At 41.7% G+C, this 19,661-nt stretch overlaps 1 protein-coding gene across 1 annotated transcript; it reads right to left on the bottom strand.

Annotated features, from left to right (window-relative positions):
• Positions 1-8,215: 8,215 nt before the first annotated feature.
• LOC127336315 (large ribosomal subunit protein uL30y) lies at positions 8,216-10,761 on the bottom strand. The gene is made up of 7 exons (XM_051363112.2): positions 10,622-10,761; positions 10,356-10,535; positions 9,488-9,585; positions 9,336-9,393; positions 9,140-9,219; positions 8,664-8,766; positions 8,216-8,575 (listed from the first exon to the last, which is right to left on the bottom strand). Exons 2-7 carry the CDS (start codon positions 10,533-10,535, stop codon positions 8,360-8,362), a joined length of 735 nt encoding a protein of 244 aa, XP_051219072.1. The 5' UTR covers positions 10,622-10,761; the 3' UTR covers positions 8,216-8,359.
• Between the last annotated feature and the right edge of the window lie 8,900 nt (positions 10,762-19,661).

Below are 19,661 nucleotides of genomic sequence, written 5' to 3'. Positions count from 1 at the left end.
GTGCCATCCTATGCAGTCTGGAAGCCGATCTTCAAAAACGTTTTGAGCACCACGATCCACATGAGTTGGTTAATGAGTTGAAAACTATCTTTGAAACTCATGCGGCCGTGTAATGCTATGAAGCATCGAAACACTTCTTCAGTTGCATGATGGAAGAGGGTAGCTCCGTTAGTGAGCACATGCTCGTTATGACCGGGCATGCGAAGAAACTCAGTGACTTGGAAATAGTTATTCCTAACAGACTGGGGATTAATCGTATCCTTCAATCACTGCCACCTAGTTATAAGAACTTTGTGATGAACTACAATATGCAGAACATGAACGAAGAGTTACCTGAACTCTTTGCCATGCTTAAAGCTGCTGAGATTGAGATCAAGAAAGAGCACCAAGTGTTGATGGTCAACAAGACCACCAGTTTCAAGAAACAGGGCAAGTCTAAAGGAAAATTCAAGAAGGGTGGCAAGAAAGCTGCCACGCCTCCTATGAAACCTAAGAACGGCCCTAAGCACGATCTTGAGTGCTATTACTGCAAGGAGAAAGGACACTGGAAGCGTAATTGCTCCAAGTATCTGGCTGATCTGAAGAGCGGCCTTGTCAAGAAGAAGAAAGAAGGTATATCTGATATACATGTTATAGATGTTTATCTCACTGGTTCTCGTACTAGTACCTGGGTATTTGATACTGGTTCGGTTTCTCACATTTGTAACTCGAAACAGGAACTAAAGAATAAACGAAGACTGCTGAAAGATGAAGTGACGATGCGCGTTGGAAATGGATCCAAAGTCGATGTGATCGCTGTCGGCACACTTCCTCTACATCTACCTTCGGGATTAGTTTTAAGCCTAAATAATTGTTATTTTGTACCCGCGTTGAGCATGAACATTATATCTGGATCTTGTTTAATGCAAGACGGTTATTCATTCATGTCTGAGAATAATGGTTGTTCTATTTTTATGAATAATATCTTTTATGGTCGAGCACCTGAAAAGAATGGCTTATTTCTGTTAGATCTCGATAGTAGTGATACGCATATACATAACATTGATGCTAAGCGAATTAAATTGAATGATAATTCTACTTATATGTGGCACTGTCGTCTTGGTCATATTGGAGTGAAATGCATGAAGAAACTCCATACCGATGGATTACTTGAATCACTTGACTTTGAGTCACTTGATAGATGCGAAGCATGTCTAATGGGAAAAATGACTAAGACTCCATTTTCTGGTATGATGGAGCGAGCTACTGACTTATTGGAAATCATACATACCGATGTGTGCGGACCAATGAGTGTAGCATCGCGCGGTGGTTATCGTTATGTTCTAACCTTCACAAATGATCTGAGTAGATATGGGTATATCTATTTCATGAAACATAAATCCGAAACTTTCGAGAAGTTTAAGGAATTCCAAAGTGAAGTAGAAAATCAACGTAACAAGAAGATTAAATTTCTACGATCTGATCGCGGAGGTGAATATCTGAGTTATGAGTTTGGCATGCATTTAAAGAAATGCGGAATACTTTCACAATTAACACCACCGGGAACACCACAACGTAACGGTGTGTCCGAACGTCGTAATCGAACTCTCTTAGATATGGTTCGTTCTATGATGTCTCTTACTGATTTGCCGTTATCATTTTGGAGTTATGCATTAGAGACAGCCGCATTCACTTTAAATATAGCACCATCAAAATCCGTAGAAATGACACCGTATGAATTATGGTTTAATAAGAAACCTAAGCTGTCATTCCTTAAAGTTTGGGGTTGCGAAGCCTATGTAAAGAAGTTACAACCAGACAAGCTAGAACCCAAAGCGGAGAAATGCGTCTTCATAGGATACCATAAGGAAACTATAGGGTACACTTTCTATCACAGATCCGAAGGCAAAATCTTTGTTGCTAAGAACGGAACCTTTCTTGAGAAAGAATTTCTCACTAAAGAAGTGACTGGAAGAAAAGTAGAACTCGATGAGATTGATGAATCTTTACTCGTTGATCGAGTAGCGCGATCTGGAAACTGTTCTGTGCCGCCTACACCGACAACGAGAGGAAGCTAATGATAATGATCATGAAACTTCGAACGAGGAAACTACTGAACCTCGCAGATCGACAAGGGAACGTGCCACTCCTGATTGGTATGATCCTTGTCTAAATGTCATGATTGTGGACAACAATGATGAGGACCCTGCGACGTATGAAGAAGTGATGATGAGCCCAGATTCCAACAAATGGCAAGAAGCCATGAAATCCGAAATGGGATCCATGTATGATAACAAAGTGTGGACTTTGGTAGACTTACCTGATAGCCGCAAGGCTGTCGAGAATAAATGGATCTTCAAGAGAAAAAGCAGATGATCTTGATGGTAATATTACTGTCTATAAAGCTCGACTTGTCGCAAAGGGTTTCTGACAAATTCAAGGAGTTGACTACGATGAGACTTTCTCACCTGTAGCGAAGCTAAAATCTGTAAGGATTTTGTTAGCAATAGCTGCATTTTTTGATTATGAGATTTGGTAGATGGATGTCAAAACGGCGTTCCTTAATGGAGACATTCAGGAAGAGTTGTATATGGTACAACCCAAGGGTTTTGTCGATCCTAAAAATGCTGACAAAGTATGCAAACTTCAGCGTTCAATCTATGGACTGAAGCAAGCATCAAGAAGTTGGAACCGACGTTTTGATAAGGTGATCAAAGACTTCGGGTTTATACAGTGTCATGGAGAGGCATGTATTTACAAGAAAGTGAGTGGGAGCTCTGTAGCATTCCTGATATTATATGTGGATGACATATTATTGATTGGGAATGATATAGAACTATTAAGCAGTGTAAAAGGTTATTTGAATAATAGTTTTTCAATGAAAGACCTTGGTGACGCATCGTATATATTAGGCATCAAGATTTATAGAGATAGATCAAGACGCCTAATAGGGCTATCACAGAGTACATACCTGGACAAGATTCTAAAGAAGTTTAGAATGGACGAAACTAAGAAAGAGTTCTTACCTATGTTACCAGGCAAGGTCTTGAGTAAGACTCAAGGACCAGCTACGGCAGAAGAAAGAGAAAGGATGAGTCAGATCCCCTATGCCTCGGCAGTAGGCTCTATTATGTATTCCATGCTATGTACTAGACCGGATATAGCACATGCTGTTAGTTTGACTAGCAGATATCAAAGTGATCCAGGGATGGAACACTGGACAGCGGTCAAGAATATCCTGAAGTACTTGAAAAGAACTAAGGATATGTTTCTTTGTTATGGAGGTGACCAAGAGCTCGTTGTAACAAGTTACACCGATGCAAGTTGGAACAACGATCCCGATGACTCTAAGTCACGATGCAGGTACGTGTTTATATTGAATGGTGCTTTGCGATGGCTGGGCAAGCTCGAAGCAGTGCACGGTGGCGAAGTCTTCAACAGAATCAGAGTACATAGCGGCTTCAGAGGCTTCATCAGAAGCGGTATGGATGAAGAGGTTCATTGTAGAGCTCGGTGTGGTTCCTAGTGCATTGGACCCACTAGTCATCTACTGTGACAACATGGGTGCCATCGCCAATGCACAAGAACCAAGGTCACACAATAGGCTGAAACATATCAAGCTGCGTTATCACTCGATTCGCGAGTACATCGAAGATGGAAAAGTAAAGATTTGCAAAGTACACACTGATCTGAATGTAGCAGATCCGTTGACTAAAGCTCTCCCTAGGGCAAAGCATGACCAACACCAGAATGCCATGGGTGTTAGGTACCTTACAATGTAATCTAGATTATTGACTCTAGTGCAAGTGGGAGACTGTTGGAGATATGCCCAAGAGGCAATAATAAAAGTGGTTATTATATATCTTTATGTTTATGATGAATGTTTATATATCATTCTATAATTGTATTAACCGAAACATTGATACATGTGTGATATGTAGACAACAAAGAGTCCCTAGTATGCCTCTTAACTAGCTTGTTGATTAATGGATGATTAGTTTCATAATCATGAACATTGGATGTTATTAATAACAAGGTTATATCATTGTATGAATGATGTAATGGACACACCCAATTAAGCGTAGCATAAGATCACGTCATTAAGTTATTTGCTATAAGCTTTCGATACATAGTTACCTAGTCCTTATGACCATGAGATCATGTAAATCACTTATACCGGAAAGGTACTTTGATTACATCAAACGCCACTGCGTAAATGGGTGGTTATAAAGGTGGGATTAAGTATCCGGAAAGTATGAGTTGAGACATATGGATCAACAGTGGGATTTGTCCATCCCGATGACGGATAGATATACTCTGGGCCCTCTCGGTGGAATGTCGTCTAATGTCTTGCAAGCATATGAATAAGTTCATAAGAGACCACATACCACGGTACGAGTAAAGAGTACTTGTCAGGAGACGAGGTTGAACAAGGTATAGAGTGATACCGATGATCAAACCTCGGACAAGTAAAATATCGCGTGACAAAGGGAATTGGTATCGTATGTGAATGGTTCATTCGATCACTAAAGTCATCGTTGAATATGTGGGAGCCATTATGGATCTCCAGATCCCGCTATTGGTTATTGGTCGGAGAGAGTACTCAACCATGTCCACATAGTTCGCGAACCGTAGGGTGACACACTTAAGGTTTGATGTTGAAATGGTAGAACTTGAATAAGGAATGGAGTTCGAAGTATTGTTCGAAGTCCCGGATGAGATCCCGGACATCACGAGGAGTTCCGGAATGGTCCGGAGAATAAGATTCATATATAGGAAGTCATATTCCAAGTTTGGAAATGATCCGGTGCATTTATGGAAGGTTCTAGAAGGTTCTAGAAAAGTCCGGAAGAAATCACTTTGGAAGGCGGAGTCCCGAAGGGACTCCACCACCCATGGCCGGCCAACCCTAGTGGGGGAGTCCAAGGTGGACTCCACCCAAAGGTGGCCGGCCACCCCCTCCCAAGGGAAGGTGGGAATCCCACCTCTAGTGGGAGTCCTAGCTTGGGTAGGTTTCATGCCATATGGAAGGTTTTGATTTGGGGTCTTATTCGAAGACTTGTAGACCAACTCTTGGGTGTTCCACCTATATAATGAGGGACCAAGAGGAGGGGGCCGGTGACATAGGCATCCCCAATGGGCCTGCCGAAGATAGTACCCGGGGTTTGCTGAAGGCCCACTACCCGAAGAATAAGAAGACTCGGAAGCCCAAAGATATTATTAAGGAAAGCTAGAGTTGTAATAGGAAGTGTTGTGTGTAATCTTGCGGGATGAGTTAGAAACCTTCCCGGACTCTGTAAACTTGTACAATACGAATCCCTCGGCTCCGCCTCATATATAAGGGGGAGTCGAGGGACGAGAAAGGCATCGAATTATTGTTGAGTAAACCCTAATTTCTATTTCGTCGAGTACTTTTCGGCTGAAACCTTCGAGATCTACTTGCCCTCTACATCCAACGAAACCCTAGTCTACTACTTGTAGGCATTGACAAGTTAATACCTTGTCAGCCGGCCACCACAAGCCCTCAAGGAGGCCGCACCCCATAGTGGCCGGCCACCCCCTCTCCCAAACCCTAGCCGCCCCCTCTCCTCCACTTCTCCCGCATACGCTTAGCGAAGCTCTGCCCGAGATCTCCATCGCCACCGCCACCACGCCGTCGTGCTGCCGGATTCAAGGAGGAGCTACTACTTCCGCTGTCCGCTGGAACGGGGAGAAGGACGTCGTCTTCATCAACACCGAACGTGTGACCGAGTACGGAGGTGCTGCCCGATTGTGGCACCGTGATCAAGATCTTCTACGCGCTTTTGCAAGCGGCAAGTGAACGTCTACCGCAGCAACAAGAGCCTACTCTTGTAGGCTTTGGAAATCTTCAAGGGTGAGACTCGATCATCCCCTCGTTGCTCACGTCTTCTAGATTGCATCTTGGCTTGGATTGCGTTCTCACGGTAGGAAATTTTTTGTTTTCTATGCAACGAATTCCTACACAATCCTCATACCGAAAAATAAAAATGTCTCGTAGCAAATTTTGCCTAAAGTTTTTGGTTGGACGCAACGCAGTGAAATCTAGGGTTGGGGCTGATTCCAATTTGCACTACCAAAATCTGTTGCCTTACCAGAATCTCTGCCAGCTTGGTACCCTTTTGGTTCAGATTCTAGTTTTCACATAGTGAATCTGGCCGTGGAATCTCAACCAAACACAGCCTATGCACATTCTTCAATAGGAACCTGGGTCTTGACAACCTTATTTGATAATGAGATATGTTCCTTGTTGATCCCTGCACTGCTAACCCCGCTTGATGGATCCTACGTTGTCTATTGGCTTCTGGGTCTTCTTGTTATTGCAACTATTCTGAGCTTGTGGGTCTATTTCATGCTGCATTTCAGACAAAAAATATTCAAGAAAAAACTATATATTAGTAACGAAAATTCTGATACAATTCAACATAGAAGGAAAATTAGCCAACATCCCCGGAGGACAAACTAATTAATAAACATTCTTTAGTAAACCTTTGCAAAACTATATGTTTTGTTTACACACTGTCACAAACTCAGAGATATATAAGTCAAATCTCAACTTTATGCCTGGTAAAGTAATATAATAGCGGGAGCGGTGTTTTGGAACATGGGTGCATATGCTCCATATATTATGAAATGCATTTTACATAAATTTTAAATTTTTTTAAAAATAAAACTAAAAGTTCGCACGTACAACTTCACGTGCTACGTGCTCACAAAGTCGTTTCATAAAAAATCGACTTATCATGTGACGTGTGTAAAAAGACAAAATTCAGTGCTAAAAATAATGCTTTTCAACATTGGTTTTTCATGAAACTTGACGAATGCACGTATATTATGAAGATGTACATGTAGAATTTTTTGTCCAAATTTTTCAACATTTCAAAATATGAGCTTTTGGTAGAGGGAGCATACGCACCCGGGAGCCGAATTGAATTTCCGTAGCTCTTTAAAATAAATATTGACAATGTATGTGGACCCTGGTGACCATGGTACTAGGAATGAAGTAGAATGTGAACCCTAGTGACCATGGTACTGAGAGATATAGAGGTCAAATCTCACACTGTATTTTCTATCAGATGAAAATAACTTCAACTAGAATTTTACTTTACTACAAAAAAATCACCTTAGAAAAGGAAGACCAAAGGAAGTGGGACGAGGGGGGAGGGGGGGGGGGGAGGGTGGCGATGAGCCAGGCGCAAGCGGGCGGCGAGTAGCGGGGTGCCCTATCGAGGGACATGGAGAAGTGAAGGACTGGTGAGACTGCATATATGGAACATGGGGGCATGTGAACCCACTTTTTGAAAAGTTCCGTTTGCGATCTCAAAACGTGTTTTAAAAATCGAAACACAAAATGATTTCCCAGATGATCTCAAATATGTACCCTCGACATGAGTTTCGTGACGAAAAAATCTTTTATTTTGTCACGGCAAAAAAGTGAAATTTTGCAGGGCTATATAGCAGTATATATGTGACGTATTTTGTCTTTTTCAGATTCTGAAATAAAAAAGTGGTTTCTCCGTGAAAACTTTCTACGCACACATGAAACATGCGTACGTACCCGGATATTTTTATTTCAGAATTTTTTAACATTTGGAAAATGCATTTCCAACTAGGGTTCACATGCACCCAGGTTCAAACCGGACTTTTCCAGGACTGGTGCTCTATTTTGTTTCGCTCTTTTTTTTTTGCAGGAGGGACGGGCCTGGCAGGCTCCACGGAAGCTTTCTGTGAGTCCGTCTAAAGACACCGTTTGGCAATTTTGACGGACACACGAAGAATCCTATTAACATATGGCCCAGATTTGTTATGCGTTATGCCCAAAGATCTGAAGAGAGATCAGAGCATGTGCATGGTGGGAAAATCACGAATTATACCCAATCAACCTCCCAATTAAATGATATATCAATATTATATTGTTTCCCAAGTTTTGTGTTTACTGACTAAAACAACACTTCTACAAATGCGGCGCGATAGCAAGCTGCTAACTAACCAGGATATTGCAACCCTATGAATAGTCTAGCCTGGGGACTGGATTAACGTAGGTATGCTAATGAACTCGAAATAATGGAATGCCCCCTTCAAATTCACAAAATTGAAAAGGTAAATCACTTATGGTGCTCAAGCAAATCAACAGGGTGGTGATCAACCGTTATTACTAGCAAAACAAGGTAGACAGTAATGCACAAAAGCATACACATCAGAATGTAATTCTGCAGTCTCAAATAAAAGGCCAGATTTTCATCCACATGTCCAGTTCTGAATACCAAAATTTCATGCATATTAATAATCCACTTCCTAATGTAAAATAAGATTAACACAGAGAACATCCTTCGAGCGCAGGGCATTATGGATGCAGATCAACCTAGTTCATCCTTCTAACGAGCTGGTTGATGTAGTTCTCACGGTTACCGGCATCACCACCCTCAACATAGTGGTTCCTCTTCTTCTTCAGGCCACCGAGTGGTGCCTTCAGCTTGAATGGCCAGAGGAAGTTGTTGGCCTCCTTGAAATGTGGGCCAACAGTCAAGATCTCGTGAACAAGATCCTCAATGCAGATGATGTTGTGCTTCCCCAGGCCCTGGTTTAACACAAAATGGCAATGATCAACTTAGTATGGATGTGCAATATAGAAGAGCCACAAGGGAAGCAAGGCTCAAGATTCAAACCTCCTCAATGACTTTGTTGTTGGACAGAGGAATCCTTTGCTTGTTGAGCTTTCCATAACCCCGCTTGTAGATCAATTCACGAACACTCTTCAAGTTAGGGTACCTAAAAAATGAGGAAATTATACAGGTTAGCAACAATGCAGCGTCATATCAATTATGTAGTCATCCAACTCTTGAATCACTACAGATCTTGTTTCATAGATCTACAAACAGGAAAAAATGCTTGCCTAATGTATGTTGTAACATTTGACAACAGCTAAACAAATATAATAGCTGTGGACAGAATAAAATGCAGGTTTGGTGTCCGTTTCATTCTACTCATTTAGTAAGAGTTTGAACTACCAGAATGGCTAAACAAGAAAACCTGACGTAGTGAGATTGTATAGTAGACAGTTGATACCACACTAATAAATTCGTCAAATCAAAACAATTACAGTTAAGCTGATGAACAACAATTACTCAAGTGAACAACATACCCATATGCAACATATGGCTCAACCCTGCGGAGCATGTTAATGGTGGCCTTGTTGACCTTAAGGAACACACCATTGAAGATCTGCAAAAGCAAAGATTTAGCACAGTAAACAACAGCAGCTACAACTGTCAACACAGATGTATTTCACATTCTAAGCAACAGATGAAATCAAAGAAGCAACTAATTGACCAACCCACCTGCCTCAAACGCAGAAGCTGCAAGATCTTCTTTGTCTTTGGGTGCATGGCATTGATACTGCAGTGGAAACACTCCCAAAATTAATATCAAATATGAAACATTTCCCATGTCAATATATATACCAATATATTGTGGCAAGGTGGTGCCTTACCCACGGATACGGACAACAAAGAGCAGCTTTGCCTCGGGACTGACATAGAACCCACCCTTCAGCCGGGCCTCACGCTTAAGCTGCACCAGCTCCTTGTCCTGCTCACAACACCCACATAAGCATATCCATTTGCAGTTCAGTGCTTAACAAAGTATTAACTCTTTCACTGCTAGAGCAAAGTACACCACATTAGCATATCCATTTGCAGTTCAGTGCTTAACAAAGTATTAACTCTCACTCCTAGAGCAAAGTTCATTAATGATTCATCTGATAGGACTCCGAACATGTCATTGGTAACTCAGTATAGAAATTGGAACTATCTGCTGGTGGTATAGATATAGGAACTACACCAAACAGTATCCAGGGGTAGATGCACCACATGAGCCTCAATCATAACAGCAAGACAACTATCACCATTCCATCAATTCCAAATGAGAGGAAACACATTACTGGCAATAATATATAGCACACATCATAAAAATGGTAAGTGTGAATACATCTTGCATGGATGTATAAACTATCATAGGTCATTAGTTCTAACATGGCACGAAAACATGTGATATGTACAACAGGCGCTGGCCGCCTGTACACAAAAGGTAGCCCATTGAAATTCATAACTAAGTTTAGTTACAAACAGATTGCATTTCTAACTTCTAGGATCAGCATGGTTATGGGCAATAATCAATTTCCCTCGAACCAGTCTAAACCTACAGATCGAAGTTAGGACGCAATGCGTACACGGTCCACTGAACAACGAATCAAAGGCTAATCAGTTCTAGATCCGCAGAACGCAACTTGGTGGCTCAAAATATAAACTCGGCCTCCACGAACGGCTCTGGATCGAGCGAGGCATGAGCAGCGATCTGACCTGGGCATCGTACTCGTCGGCGTACTGCTTGGCGCGGGCGAAGATGACCTTGCGGTTCTCGCCGGCCTGCTTCTTCTCGGCGACGGCCTTCTCCTTCTTGTCGGCGGCCCAGAGCTCCTCCCTCTTCCTCTTGCGGAGCACCGACTCCGGCACCACCACCTTCGCCGCCTCGGACGCCATCTGCACGGTCGCGGACGAACAACGGTCTGTCAGATCGAGACGGGGAAGGGACAGGACGGCGACGGGTTCGGACGACGGCCGCTTACCTCGACGAGCTGAGCTTAGCTTCGGGGGAGAGGAGACGGCGGGGTATGACGAGAGGCGGCGGCGGTGAAGGAAGTGAGAAAGCGGATTAAGTAGGAGGGGTTTCGTCGCTAGGGTTTGGCAGCGGGATCCGACGGCTGCGATTAGTTTGATGTGCCGCAGGGTATTTGTTTGTTTACAAACGGGCTCTCGTGGGCTGGGCCAGTGCCTCGTTAACGCGGGTCATCAAGTATTTAGGCCTTCCATTTTAATGGAATGGATACCAGAAAGTAGAAACCGTTCAATGCTAACTAGGCCTGCAATCCCTCCAGAAATAAAAAGCTAACTACGCCTGCAACCTTTGTTAAGCCCATGAGAAGGCATCGCTCCGTCCCTCTAAAAAAAAACACATATTTTCTCTTTGTTGCAAAGCACGGTACGGTACAGGCGCATACACTCAAAAATTCGTAGGAGTACATACAGGCGCATATCATTTTAGTATTTGACAAATGCACATAAATGTCAGGCCACCAAAAGAAACTAAGGTTATGCATAGCATGAAAACCATGAAATTTCAAATGTATTCTGTAGCCTATTCCATGGCAGCCAAACAAGCTAAACTTTGAAATTATAAATGAATTCCTTGATTCCAGCCAGAATAATGAGAGCCACACAAGCTCTTTTTTTTTAACAGGAAAAACTATATTAACTTTAGAGCTCATAGTACAACATCTCTCGGCGACAAGGCGTGGAGTGGGGATCAAAGGTGGATAAAAGCACCAAATGAAAAAAAGATGACCTAAACACTTGTAGTAGATACCGAAGATTGCATATAAAGCCAAACAGCGTTAGTTCATCCGTCGACAACACAGATTTGATATTGCTGCAACTTTTTAAGGACCTCCATTGTGCTCCATGCCAGAATACCCCGCGGCTGGCTCTCCCAATGGTTTATCCGACGTGTGCAAAGGAGCTCTTAAAAGGAAAGATGAGTGTACTAGCACGCTGCACGGACGCTAATGGGATAGGAGGTCTGAAGCGCCAAAGCGAGACACTTTAGCATGTGATGCTGACAACTACCAAAATTGTGAGAGATTAATGGAAGTAGTTGGACGCCATGAGTAAGATAGAGAGAGGTGGAATGAAGGGTTGAAAAGCCTCTCTTTGAGCGTCCATTTTGTAATCAACAAGTCCTGAACTTTGGAAGCTGCAAGAAAATCAAACAAAACAAACTGCAAGAAAAAAACAGTCACACTCGGACAAGAATAAAATCCGTTTTGCGTGGTTGACGTTAGTCTGGTGGTGTCACTCATGGCACGTACAATAGGGTGATGTCAGTCTTTCCTTACGCTTGCCACGTTTTTTTTATTTAGTTGGAGGAGAGAAAAATGAAGGGAGAGAAGGTTGTCTTCCTTTAGCTAAGGGATGATCTAAATAAGAGAATATTATTTTCCCCATTGTACTACTTGTCTTCCCTTAGTACTCCAACAAAAAGTAATTAATTATTATTTATTGCAAGGAATGACAATAAGAGATAATCTATTGTGCTATTTATCATCCTCTCTAGATGACTTAGACTACTAAGAGAAGACGTGCCTTCCCATGCGCTGGCCTAGCAGCACGAGGAGACAAGCAACGGCGAGGACCCACTAGTAGAAACAAGGGCTTTGGTTTTTTGCCCCAGATGTCATTTGCACCGGATTTGGCATGAACCGGTGCTAAAAGGGGTCATTAGCACCGGTTCGTGGGGCACAGCAGGCAGAGGGACCGTTAGCACCGGTTCGTGTTACGAACCGGTGCAAATAATCTATCTTTTGCACCGGTTCGTAACACAAACCGGTGCAAAAGGTTCGTCGCCAGGCACGTGTCAGCCGAGGAACCTTTAGCACTGGTTCGTGTTACGAACCGGTGCAAAAGATAGACCATTTGCACCGGTTCGTAACACGAGCCGGTGCTAAAGGTCCCCAGCCCTATTTCAGCTCAGCTACCCGGCCAAACAGCCCACTCACTTCATTTTTGCTAGGAGAAGGTGTGTGTGTTGAGTGCTAAGTTGCTTCTCTTTGGCATGCACATAAGGTGCTCGATGAAATGTGTGAGAGAGTGATGCCGCTTGATTTTACACCCAACAAAAATGAGATGAGGTGCCGGAGCGACACTTAAGCTTTCTCCTCTTTCTTTCCTCCTCGATCAAGGTTTAAGCAACTGATTCTACTCGGAGGTGGCAATTTGGCTCATAGGAGCAAATGCTCTCATTATATAAAATAATTAAAAATCAATTTTAAAAATGTTAAAAAATTCTGATATAAATTTGTTGGTGTACATCGTGACATTCTATGTTAGTGCACAAATTTTCGTGGAGAAACAACATTTTATATGGCGTGTACAAAAAAGACAAAAAAATATCATGTACGTAGTCGTGTTATAGCATCAAAACTTGTCTTTTTTACAGGAGCCACAATTGTTTTTAGTTTTTTCTGAAAACTTGTGTACCAACATAAAATGTCTAGATGTATATGTAAAATTTTAGTTTAGAATTTTTTGACACTTTGAAATATGGATTCACATAATGGGAGCATATGCTCCTATGAGCCAAATTGCATTTCTCTGTCTACTCACGCTTCTTTTCCTGTAGACAGTGTTGGGCCTCCAAGAGCAGAGGTTTGTAGAACAGCAGCAAGTTTCCCTTAAGTGGATCACCCAAGGTTTATCGAACTCAGGGAGGAAGAGGTCAAAGATATCCCTCTCAAGCAACCCTGCAACCACAAAGCAAGAAGTCTCTTGTGTCCCCAACACACCTAATAGGTGCACTAGTTCGGCGAAGAGATAGTGAAATACAGGTGGTATGAATAAATATAAGCAGTAGTAACGGCGCCAGAAAAGTGCTTGCTGTGATGGTGGTAATATTGCAGGAAGTACAGATGCAGTAAAACAGTAAACAAGCAGCGATAGCAGTATTTAGGAACAAGGCCTAGGGATCATACTTTCACTAGTGGACACTCTCAACATTAATCACATAACAGAATAAATAGATAGATGCTAGACTCTGCACCCTCTTGTTGGATGATGAACACCACTAACTGTGTAGGATTACACGAACCCTCAATGCCGGAGTTAACAAGCTCCACAATATTCGATGTTCATGTTTAAATAATCTTAGAGTGCATGACAGATCAACATAACCAAACCAAGTACTAACATAGCATGCACACTGTCACCATCACACTACGAAAGGAGGCATAGATCACATCAATACCATCATAGCAATAGTTAACTTCATAATCTACAAGAGATCACAATCATAGCCTACGCCAAGTACTATACGATGCACACACTGTCACCATTACACCGTGCAGGAGGAATAAACTACTTTAATAACATCACTAGAGTAGCACATAGATGAATAGTGATACAAAACACATTGCAATCATAAAGAGATATAAATAAGCACTTCACTATGCTCTTCATAACAGTGAATAAGTATTCTGTGAAATATAGCCTAAGAGACCCACACGGTGCACACACTGTCACCTTTACACACGTGGGACAAGGAGTCTCCGGAGATCACATAAGTAAAATCCACTTGACTAGCATAATGACATCTAGATTACAAGCATCATCATATGAATCTCAATCATGTAAGGCAGCTCATGAGATTATTGTATTGAAGTACATAGGAGAGAGATGAACCACATAGCTACCGGTACAGCCCCAAGCCTCGATGGAGAACTACTCCCTCCTCATGGGAGACAGCAGCGGTGATGAAGATGGCGGTGGTGTCGATGGAGAAACCTTCCGGGGGCACTTCCCCGTCCCGGCAGGGTGCCGGAACAGAGACTCCTGTCCCCCAGATCTTGGCTTCGCGATGGCGGCGGCTCTGGAAGGTTTTCTCTGGTTTCGTCAATCGTGATAGGGTTTTCACGACGGAGGTTTTAAGTAGGCGGAAGGGCGACGTCAGGGGGCTTGTGGGGCCACCAGACACTAAGGCGGCGCGGCCCCCCCTCTGGCCGCGCCAGCCTGTCATCTGGGCCCCTGTGGCCCCCCTCTAGCGACTCTCGGGTGTTCTGGAAGCTTCGTGTGAAAATAGGCCCCTGGGCGTTGATTTCGTCCAATTCCGAGAATATTTCCTTACTAGGATTTCTGAAACCAAAAACAGCAGAAAACAGCAACTGGCACTTCGGCATCTCGTTAATAGGTTAGTTCCGGAAAACGCATAAATATGACATAAAGTATGCATAAAACATGTAGATATCATCAATAATGTGGCATGGAACATAAAAAATTATCGATACGTCGGAGACGTATCAGCATCCCCAAGCTTAGTTCCTGCTCGTCCCGAGCAGGTAAACGATAACAAAGATAATTTCTGGAGTGACATGCCATCATAATCTTGATCATACTATTGTAAGCATATGTAATGAATGCAGCGATCAAAACAATGGTAATGACATGAGTAAACAAATGAATCATAAAGCAAAGACTTTTCATGAATAGTACTTCAAGACAAGCATCAATAAGTCTTGCATAAGAGTTAACTCATAAAGCAATAATTCAAAGTAAAGGTATTGAAGCAACACAAAGGAAGATTAAGTTTCAGCGGTTGCTTTCAACTTGTAACATGTATATCTCATGGATAGTTGTCAATGCAAAGTAATATAACAAGTGCAATATGCAAGTATGTAGGAATCAATGCACAGTTCACACAAGTGTTTGCTTCTTGAGGTGGAAAGAGATAGGTGAACTGTCTCAACATAAAAGTAAAAGAAAGGTCCTTCAAAGAGGAAAGCATCGATTGCTATATTTGTGCTAGAGCTTTGGTTTTAAAAACAAGAAACAATTTTGTCAACGGTAGTAATAAAGCATATGTATCATGTAAATTATATCTTACAAGTTGCAAGCCTCGTGCATAGTATACTAATAGTGCCCGCACCTTGTCCTAATTAGCTTGGATTTACATGGATTATCATAGCATAGCACATGTTTCAACCAAGTGTCACAAAGGGGTACCTCTATGCCGCCTGTACAAAGGTCTAAGGAGAAAGCTCGCATTGGATTTCTCGCTTTTGGTTATTCCCAACTTAGACATCCATACCGGGACAACATAGACAACAGATAATGGACTCCTCTTTAATGCATAAGCATTCAACAACAGATAATATTCTCATAAGAGATTGAGGTTTGTTGTCCAAACTGAAACTTCCACCATGGATCATGGCTTTAGTTAGCGGCCCAATGCTCTTCTCTAACAATATGCATACTCAAACCATTTGATCATGATAAATCACTCTTACTTCAGACAAGACGAACATGCATAGCAACTCACATGATATTCAACAAAGAAATAGTTGATGGCGTCCCCAGGAACATGGTTATCGCACAACAAGCAACTTAATAAGAGATAAAGTGCATAAGTACATATTCAATACCACAATAGTTTTTAAGCTATTTGTCCCATGAGCTATATATTGTAAAGGTGAAGAATGGAAATTTTAAAGGTAGCACTCAAGCAATTTACTTTGGAATGGCGGAGAAATACCATGTAGTAGGTAGGTATGGTGGACACAAATGGCATAGTGGTTGGCTCAAGGATTTTGGATGCACGAGAAGTATTCCCTCTCAATACATGGCTTAGGCTAGCAAGGTTATTTGAAGCAAACTAAAGTATGAACCGGTACAGCAAAATTCACATAAAAGACATATTGAAAGCATTATAAGACTCTACACTGTCTTCCTTGTTGTTCAAACCCTCACCAGAAAATATCTAGACTTAGAGAGACCAATCATGCAAACCAAATTTTAGCAAGCTCTATGTATTTCTTCATTAATAGGTGCAAAGTATATGATGCAAGATCTTAAACATGAGCACAACAATTGCCAAGTATCACATTATCCAAGACATTTTAGCAATTACTACATGTAGCATTTTCCGTTTCCAACCATATAACAATTAACGAAGCAGTTTCAACCTTCGCCATGAAAATTAAAAGCTAAGAACACATGTGTTCATATGAACCAGCGGAGCGTGTCTCTCTCCCACACAAGCATTTATTCAAACAAAAACAAAAACAAAAGCACACAGACGCTCCAAAGTACATAAGATGTGACCGAATAAAAATATAGTTTCAAGAGAAGGAACCTGATAGTTTTGTCGATGAAGAAGGGGATGCCTTGGGCATCCCCAAGCTTAGATGCTTGAGTCTTCTTGAAATATGCAGGGATGAACCACGGGGGCATCCCCAAGCTTAGAGCTTTCACTCTCCTTGATCACATTATATCATCCTCCTCTCTTGACCCTTGAAAACTTCCTCCACACCAAACTCGAAACAAACTCATTAGAGGGTTAGTGCATAATCAAAAATTCACATGTTCAGAGGTGACACAATCATTCTTAACACTTATGGATATTGCACAAAGCTACTGGAGGTTAATGGAACAAAGAAATCCATCCAATACAGCAAAAGAGACAATGCGAAATAAAAGGCAGAATCTGTCAAAACAGAACAGTCCGTAAAGACAAATTTTTTAGAGGCACCAGACTTGCTCAGATGAGAAAACTTAAAACTAATGAAAGTTGCGTACATATCTGAGGATCACTCACGTAAAGTGGCATAATTTTCTGAGTTACCTACAGAGAATTAGACCCAAATTCGTGACAGCAAAGAAATCTGTTTCTGCGCAGTAATCCAAATCTAGTATCATCCTTCTATTAGAGACTTTACTTGGCACAACAATGCAATAAAACTAAGATAAGGAGATGTTGCTATAGTAGTAACAACTTCAAGACACAAATATAAAACAAAGTACTGTAGCAAAATAAACACATGGGTTATCTCCCAAGAAGTTCTTTCTTTATAGCCATTAAGATAGGCTTAGCAGTTTTAATGATGCACTCGCAAGAAATAGTATTTGAAGCAAAAGAGAGCATCAAGAGGCAAATTCAAAACAAATTTAAGTCTAACATGCTTCCTATGAAAAGGAATCTTGTAAATAAACAAGTTCATGAAGAGCAAAGTGACAAGCATAGGAAGATAAAACAAGTGTAGCTTCAAAAATTTCATCATATAGAGAGGTGTTTTAGTAACATGAAAATTTCTACAACCCTATTTTCCTCTCTCATAAAGATTTTCAGTAGCATCATAAACAAACTCAACAATATAACTATCACATAAAGCATTCTTATCATGAGTCTCATGCATAAAATAATTACTACTCCCATCATAAGCATAGTCATTCTTATTGATTGTAGTGGGAGCAAAATCAACATAGTAGCTATCATCAAATCTAGGAGGCATATTGTAATCATAATCAAATTTATCCTCCATAGTAGGTGGAAGCAAAAGACTACTATCATTATAATCATCATAAATAGGAGGCAAAGTATCATCAAAGAAAATTTTCTCCTCAATGCTTGGGGGACTAAAAATATCATGCTCATCACAACCAGCTTCCCCAAGCTTAGAATTTTCCATAGCATTAGCAACAATAGTGTTCAAAGTGTTCATACTAATATGTTCCATGGGTTTTTTAATTTTCGGATCAAACCATCCATGTCTTAAATCAGGAAATAGAATAAGAAGCTCATTGTTGTCCATTATGCCAAACTAGTGTAAACAAGAAACAAAAAGATGCAATTGCAGGATCTAAAGGAAATAGCTTCGAGCACACACACAATGGCGCCAGAAAAGTACTGTTACCTGGAACCGGAGTATGAGTGCCTTTTACCTTTCCTCCCCGGCAACGGCGCCAGAAAATAGCTTGATGTCTACTCACGCTTCTTTTCCTGTAGACAGTGTTGGGCCTCCAAGAGCAGAGGTTTTTAGAACAGCAGCAAGTTTCCCTTAAGTGGATCACCCAAGGTTTATCGAACTCAGGGAGGAAGAGGTCAAAGATATCCCTCTCAAGCAACCCTGCAACCACAAAGCAAGAAGTCTCTTGTGTCCCCAACACACCTAATAGGCGCACTAGTTCGGCGAAGAGATAGTGAAATACAGGTGGTATGAATAAATATAAGCAGTAGTAACGGCGCCAGAAAAGTGCTTGCTGGCGTGTGGTTGATGGTGGTAATATTGCAGAAAGTACAGATGCAGTAAAACAGTAAACAAGCAGCGATAGCAGTATTTAGGAACAAGGCCTAGGGATCATACTTTCACTAGTGGACACTCTCAACATTGATCACATAACAGAATAAATAGATAGATGCTAGACTCTGCACCCTCTTGTTGGATGATGAACACCACTAACTGTGTAGGATTACACGAACCCTCAATGCCGGAGTTAACAAGCTCCACAATATTCGATGTTCATGTTTAAATAATCTTAGAGTGCATGACAGATCAACATAACCAAACCAAGTACTAACATAGCATGCACACTGTCACCATCACACTACGAAAGGAGGCATAGATCACATCAATACCATCATAGCAATAGTTAACTTCATAATCTACAAGAGATCACAATCATAGCCTACGCCAAGTACTATACGATGCACACACTGTCACCATTACACCGTGCAGGAGGAATAAACTACTTTAATAACATCACTAGAGTAGCACATAGATGAATAGTGATACAAACCACATTGCAATCATAAAGAGATATAAATAAGCACTTCACTATGCTCTTCATAACAGTGAATAAGTATTCTGTGAAATATAGCCTAAGAGACCCACACGGTGCACACACTGTCACCTTTACACACGTGGGACAAGGAGTCTCCGGAGATCACATAAGTAAAATCCACTTGACTAGCATAATGACATCTAGATTACAAGCATCATCATATGAATCTCAATCATGTAAGGCAGCTCATGAGATTATTGTATTGAAGTACATAGGAGAGAGATGAACCACATAGCTACCGGTACAGCCCCGAGCCTCGATGGAGAACTACTCCCTCCTCATGGGAGACAGCAGCGGTGATGAAGATGGCGGTGGTGTCGATGGAGAAGCCTTCCGGGGGCACTTCCCCGTCCCGGCAGGGTGCCGGAACAGAGACTCCTGTCCCCCAGATCTTGGCTTCGCGATGGCGGCGGCTCTAGAAGGTTTTCTCTGGTTTCGTCAATC

Source organism: Lolium perenne, chromosome 2 (genome assembly GCF_019359855.2).
Source record: "Lolium perenne isolate Kyuss_39 chromosome 2, Kyuss_2.0, whole genome shotgun sequence".
NCBI lineage: Eukaryota > Viridiplantae > Streptophyta > Magnoliopsida > Poales > Poaceae > Lolium > Lolium perenne.
Note: the sequence above shows the minus strand (reverse complement) of the source record. Positions and strands in the feature narration are given on the sequence as shown.

Excerpts from the sequence above, each read along its gene's own strand:
- LOC127336315 (XM_051363112.2), bottom strand. The coding sequence starts at position 10,535 with ATGGCGTCCGAGGCGGCGAAGGTGGTGGTGCCGGAGTCGGTGCTCCGC. Across the intron at positions 9,220-9,335 it reads AGCTTCTGCGTTTGAGGCAG|ATCTTCAATGGTGTGTTCCT; the intron begins GTGGGTTGGTCA and ends TTGCTTTTGCAG. Across the intron at positions 8,767-9,139 it reads GAGCCATATGTTGCATATGG|GTACCCTAACTTGAAGAGTG; the intron begins GTATGTTGTTCA and ends CTCATTTTTTAG.